The sequence below is a fragment of the Vitis vinifera genome, chromosome 10 (genome assembly GCF_030704535.1).
Source record: "Vitis vinifera cultivar Pinot Noir 40024 chromosome 10, ASM3070453v1".
In the NCBI taxonomy this organism is placed as follows: domain Eukaryota; kingdom Viridiplantae; phylum Streptophyta; class Magnoliopsida; order Vitales; family Vitaceae; genus Vitis; species Vitis vinifera.
In genome coordinates, this window is record NC_081814.1 from 24,732,419 (window position 1) to 24,739,586 (window position 7,168).

The following is a 7,168-nucleotide window of genomic DNA, read 5'->3' on the forward strand; positions in this document are numbered from 1 at the left end:
CTAAAGAATAGCTCACGTTAACCCCTCTCTAGCCCACTACTGCTAGTTATTTAAACTAATTCAATAAACCAAAATATCTTAAATAAATAAATTAAAATTGTTGCACATGACATTAAGTCACCTAATCTAGTTCACCTAGGTCTTAATTCATTAATTCGCTTTATTGGACTCCAATAAATTAATTTACTCATACCAAAAAGTTAATTCATAAAATCTAATAAAATTTTATAGTCTTATTAAAATGTCTTTATGCACACTTATGAACCAGAAACCTAAAATTCTCAAATAAAATATACCACCATAAATTGTTATCATTATGTGATATGATAGGAGATAAATACCTACCACAATAACCCTTTATTATTCTACTAACACAATTAATCCTTGGAAAAAGTGTTCTCTAATTTAATAAAATATAGGAAAAAGAAATTTAACTTTTATAAATTAATTTTATTTTCACTCATTTAAAAATATTATAAAATATATACACTTTTTCATAATTCAAATAATTATTTTCTAAAATAATCATTTTACTTATAATGTTAATAACACCAATTAATATATATATATATATATTTACTATGAGAACTAATTTGAGATTAATAAAGAAATTTTTAAAATTAAAAATACAATTAAAACTAAAAAAAATTTAAAGCTAAAAATATAAAAATAAAATAATAACTTTCATTTAGTTAAAACCCTCGGCAGAAAGTATAGATATTGAGAAAAAGCTGAAAATGCCATGAGAGTAAATATTTTAATTTTTAATTTTTTTTTAATTGTATTTTTTTATATATTTTAATCTTAAGTGTATTTTAAATTTTATAATTCTTATTTTATTGTTCATGTCAACTAAAAAAAATTCTATTCAATTTTATTAAAAATAAATAAAAAAATGAAGGGATTTATATGGTACAAGATATAAAATCATTATTAATTAAGGGATTAAAAAGATTTTATTTATCACTTGAAAATCCTAGAATTTTTTTTTATATAATGATTTGTATCTTATATTATATAATATAAAATTTATAATATATTTATTTATAAAACGCTTTTATCAAAGATAAATTAATTTTAGATAATTTTATTTAATATTATCAAGTAAAAGGATATTTCAAGAAATAATTATTTTAGTTATAAAAAATTGTATATATTTTTAAATATTTTTAAATGGATGAAGAAAAAACCAATTTATAAAAGTTAGTGTTTTTTTTTTCTATATTTTTTTAAAATTAGTGAGTCAAAACCCACTTTTCCTTAATATTTTATTATTCTACTAACACAATTAATGCCTTTATTATTCTACTAACCTTTTATTATTGAACTAAACACAACCTTTATTTAAACAAGTATCTCTCCCTATTATTATTATTATTATTATTATTATACACTACATTCCTTCTTTCCTTCTCTTTTTCTTTTTTCTTTTTCTTTTATCATCATTATCTTTCTCTTTTTCATTTTTCTATATACACTTCATTCCTTTCCTCCTCTTTTTCATTTTTCTTTTTCTCCTTTTTATTATTATTATTATTGTCTTTCTCTTTTTTATTTTTCCATACGCATTCTATTCATTCTTTCCTTCTCTTTTTCTTTTTCCTTTTTTTTTTATTCTCCCATAAAACAACCATTTCACTCACCCTAACATTATCACACTCACTTGATATAGGCATAAAAAAAATAAATAACTATGGGATTCAAACCAAGGGTCAGATTGTTTGTAATTTTTCTTTTTCTAAATTTTTTTTTATTTTTAGTGTTAAATATGTATGTGTGGACCTCGCATTTCGGCTCATGCACTTCCACTCGATGGCTAGCTCGTTCTTTTAATTTGAAAATTGATTTATTATTTGAAAATAACTTGGAGTCACCACTTATTTATTTTTATTTTTTTAAAGGGTAAACAAAATAAGAAAGAAAAACCCTAAGTGTGACTCCTTATTTCGGAAAAGATGGTCTGCGAAAAACCGGATCGGGCTCGGGGGTCAGGTTACTTATCAGGAAGGTACGGTAAAGACCGTAGCACTCCTCTAAGTCCCTAAAGTCGGGTCTCTACTAATAAAATGAAGCTGATGTGGCAATTGATGCATAAATCAATGAATACTCAGAGCGATCATGCACATATGGGAGTCAGAAAATGCATATAAACTAACGAGAGTGAGAATGAATACGTACCTGGACGACGAGCCATAATATGCTATCAAAAAGTGAGGTTAGTGCACAATTAAGAAATAATTTCGAGCAGGTCATAGAGTAGAATAAAATCAATCATGCATGACAATTAAATCAATCAATCATAAATCACATATGTGAGGCCCTCACCAAAGCCTGTTTATTTTTGAGTGAATTAATTTCATAAATTCTATAATTAAGAATTACGAAAATACATTCACAATTATTTTAAAACATTTTTAAAAATCAAAGAAAATTTGAAAGTGGCTTGTCGAAAAGAAAATGGCGGCAAAATTTTATTGAAATTGGTATTTTGAATCCTGAAAAATAACTAAGGATAAATATTTGAAAAGTTGAAATTATTTGAAAATCGAGAAATTGGAAACTATTTGAAAACTGGGATTTGAAGGATTATTTTAAAAAATAAAGGTGAAACAAAGGCAGAAAGACATGTGGCCCAAAAGTGGCCATGCAACCCATGCAGAGTGGGGTTGGGCTTTTTATGGCAGTTGCAGGAGGATATCCTATAACCTCATAGGATTCTGATCCATAAGCTATTTGAGATGGGCAGCAGGCTGACTCATCAAAGTGACAATGAAGGTCGTCTCATCATCAACAGGGACCCCACCACATAGAATAGAAACTTCTCTCAAGGATCCCTTTCACAACCTGTACATCCAAAAACTTCAAATTCTTGCAGTCCAACAATGCAAACTTGTTGCCTTCCATCTTTTCTCATACAAAGTTTCTTTCTATCACTGAGAAGATCAAAGAGTTTTCCACCATATATCTCAAAATAGCTTAGCCACAACTTAAACCTTTGATTCCGATAAGTTGGCTGATGCAACAATTTAATGTGGTCTTCAGCAGCTCTTCCAGCCATTGTGCCAAGCATGTAGGAATTAATTTCAATGATTTTCTTCACAGATTGTGATGAGATATATCCTCCCATGCTAGCACGAGAATCAGTTCTTTGACATATTTTGTGACTCATTTCAGCCATTTCAGCGATACCATCAGCATTGCCACTTATGGGGCTGTACACATCAATGGCAAGCCCAGCGGCGATAGTGCTGAGCATTCCCCAAAGCTGCCACTGCAATTCCATACATGACAGCCATGCTGAAACTCACATAGATAGCAATGGCAATGGCAAATATCGGAATAATGACAGACTTGTATCACAGAGCCAACCCGAAAATCACAATTTTTTTGCAGCACCAGTCCTACAAGAATCAGCCACATCTAGGTGGTATATCTCATGAGCATGATACAAGACGTGAGAATCAAAGTTTCACAAGGTTCATTTAGAGTAATTACGCCACCTACACCAAGCTGCTTCAGCCGTGGGACATCCTTAGGAAATGGAACCGCATCAAGCAGAAGGAACTGATCAACTTCATCCCACCATCTGAACTCTGCCTGAATCTTGTTCCGAAACACATTATGCAGAAGAGTCGAGTAAAAGAGGAACCGAGCCCCCCGCGCCGACCAAAGCCATCTTGGCATCAACCTTAACAACCTGCCTTCTATAAACACTCTCCTTCCCATCAGATTCAACATCATCCAAATCCTCGATCTTCATTTCTAAATATTCGAAACCCTAAAACCAATCCTGATTAGTCCAGACCCTAACAACCTTTACCAAATTGTACGAAAATTACACCAAACGAAAGCAGAGAAACTGGATTTTCTACAGCAGCATATGATATTGGAAGGCTTTTAGTGATTCTCCTTCGAGAACTGGCACTATTGCTGCGATTCTCGGTGTCTTCAGGATCAAGATTGAGGAAGAAACAGTCATGTGGAAAACAACCTCAGCTTCTTGACGAGCATTAAGCATTTGAGCCTTGTTTCGAAGGTCAGCAGATATATATCCATCACGGCCAGTTTGCAGAGCTTCAACATTTAAACAGGTTGAGATCAGAATTGCTGCAAATTAAGGATGTTATTGAGTCTTGATCGGCACATGATTCTGGACATTTTCATAGCAGTGGAGGAATCTGGATTTGGGAGTACTACAAGCCCCCAAATGGAAGGGCTCATCACATCTTGAACCAGCTCTTCTCTTATTATTATAGCCTGAGTAGTCCTCTCTCTTAAAAGCAACACACTCAAATAGCACCAGAGAGTTTTGAGAAGCAAGTTCCTCAAGATTCTGGTGATGGCAGAGGCGTTTCGCCGCCGGCGTCATTCGAGGACAGCTTTGCTTGCTTTATTTCTTTCTCAATTCCTCAATCAACCCACTTTAAAGCATCAAGAGTAATGGAGCACTCATTCAATCTGTTAAATGGGGAACTTGCAAATACGAACAAGCACACCAGCGGCAGGCAATGATAGACACGTCTCGAAACTCCATTTTTCTGAAACCAGGGGTCATTGTTGAATCCAACAACTTATAGAGCTTGAATGTTCTACTCATTGTCATTCGTGCTCCCAAGGGCTTCTTCCCTTAAGCACAGATCAGAATACAAAACCAAAAGCCCAAAACAAACCCAGAAACATGAACCAGAAGCCAAGACATGGATTGAGATACCAGAAATGGAAGAGGAAACAAAACGAGATACAGTGTGCCCATGACAAAGTAAACAGAATGAGCCAAGCATTAAGTGGTATCCCCTTTCATATTGAGATCCAGGGGTTCCGACCAGTAGTGTAGCAAAAAGAGTTTTAAAATCAAATACCAAAATGAGAGTCAGCCATGTTAAAATAAAACAGATACGAGAGGAGAGCAACACAGTAATCACACTCATATCTGAACCTGTTGGAAAAAGGGGATGAATGAAATTAAGTAAATCCATTGAATTAAGTAAATTCATTCATTTTTCCAGAATTCTAAGAGTCTCAAGAAGCCAAATTCATTTTGGCTTTCTGAACCTGTCTGTGTTCTTCCCTCCTTGAAGTTTATAAATAGTGGTAGACTTTCTTTCAAATAAAAAAAAGAACAGAAAAACTTTGGAGTATTGTCAGAGTGTTGAAGAGTTCCTTCCTTCCGTGTCCGTGATAGAGTTGAACAATTTCCAGTTCGCCTGAGTGGCTGCAGAGTGTTGTTGCTGCCATTCGAAGATCGTTTTATCCTGGGAGACAGACGCCTTGCGATTCTCAAAGCACCTGTGGAGAAGGCGAATCTGTTTTAAGGAGATTGTGTTTTCCACAAGACTCGGTCTAATCTTCTTCCTTAATTTTCTGTTTTTTTTTTTTTTTCAGTTTTCTTTTATTTTCTTATGAACTAACCAGTGTGTGCAGTGTGGTTGTCTAACATTCTTAAAATAGATTTTTTCAAAGGAAAACCAGTGGTTGGTGAAAAGGAAACAAGTTATCAGGAAGAAGAAGAAGAAAAAAAAAAATTAAGTTTGTTGAAATTGGGTTTATCTGGAAAAAAAAAAAAACAAATCTGAAAAAAAAAAAAAATTTCAAATTTGTGTTTTTTTGTTAGAAGAGAAAAAAAAAAAAAAAAAAACAACCATTTGTTACAAAAAGAAGTTTCGAACTCTTAACCTGAGCCCTTTTTCTCATGCTCAACTCAGTAAGACACCATTGGACTGTGACTCATGTTTTTTTATTATGGGAAAAATACCTTCTTATAAAGTTTGTACCAAGTCTTTTGAAAATTTGGAAATTATGATACAAAGAAGTTCTGTCTAAGGTAATTGGAATTTAAGCGGGACCATTTGTGACCCCTCCAATTTCCTGGGAACTGAATATTCTGTCTAAGGAAGCTAGTCCTGGTCTGGGTCATTATACCCCACTAGTCTTTCTTGGGAATACTCTGTAAAGTGATTTTCAGTTTTTTTTGAAGTTTTTTTTTTTGAAAAAAAAAAAAAAAGGAAAAAAAAGAAATTGACACATTTTCTTGGATGTTTCAGAAAAATGACAACTGAATCCGATAACGTTGTTGTAACTGAATTAGCCCCAGTGGCAACCCCTACTGTGCCCCAAGTGCCAGCGATGCCTACTGCTGTACCAATCTCTGTCTCACCAGGAGAAAAACCAGAGAAGTTCAGTGGACTAAATTTTAAAAGGTGGCAACAAAAGATGTTATTCTATTTGACCACGTTGAATCTTGCAAGATTCTTGACTGAGGATGCTCCTAAGCTCAAAGAAGACGAGCACGATATCCAAGTCATCAGTGCTATAGATGCTTGGAAACATTCTGACTTCTTGTGTAGAAATTATGTCATGAATGGTTTAGCTGATTCGTTGTACAATGTTTATTCTGACAAGAAAACAGCTAAGGAGCTATGGGAATCTCTAGACCGGAAATATAAAACTGAGGATGCCGGGGCTAAGAAATTTGTTGTGGGTCGCTTCCTCGACTATAAGATGGTAGATTCCAAGACTGTGGTAAGTCAAGTCCAAGAACTTCAAGTAATCTTGCATGAGATACATGCTGAGGGAATGATGTTGAGTGAAACTTTCCAAGTAGCAGCTATTATTGAGAAACTACCCCCTGCTTGGAAAGATTTTAAGAATTACCTCAAGCACAAAAGAAAGGAAATGAGCATCGAGGATCTAATTATTAGACTTCGCATTGAAGAAGATAATAGAAGATCTGAAAAAAAGGGGCGCACACTCTAAATGAGGCCAAGACTAACTTTGTGGAACATGGTCAAAGTTCCAAGGCAAAGACGAACAACAACAAAGGGAAAGGATCTAAGTTGGGACCTAAAGGAGGGATCTCAAAGAAGCCGAAATTTCAAGGGAAATGCTTCAATTGTGGTAAGCAAGGTCACAAGTCTGTTGATTGTAGACTGCCCAAAAAGAATAAACCTAAGGAAGCTAATGTGATTGACGACATCACTAAAAATGTTTCTGACATTGACCTCACAGCAGTAGTCTCTGAGGTGAACTTGGTGGGTTCTAACCCAAAGGAATGGTGGATTGATACTGGTGCTACTCGCCATGTATGCTCTGATAAGAAAATGTTCTCCACTTTTGAACCAATTGAGAATGGGGAAAAAGTGTTCATGGGGAACTCTGCCACCTCTGAGAT

General features: G+C 34.1%; 1 protein-coding gene across 1 annotated transcript; it reads left to right on the forward strand.

The window, feature by feature from the left end:
* Window positions 1-6,033: 6,033 nt before the first annotated feature.
* On the forward strand, window positions 6,034-6,753 carry LOC132254575 (uncharacterized). The gene has a single exon (XM_059740462.1). The coding sequence runs from the start codon at window positions 6,046-6,048 to the stop codon at window positions 6,751-6,753; it is 708 nt and encodes a 235-aa protein (XP_059596445.1). The 5' UTR covers window positions 6,034-6,045.
* Window positions 6,754-7,168: the final 415 nt, after the last annotated feature.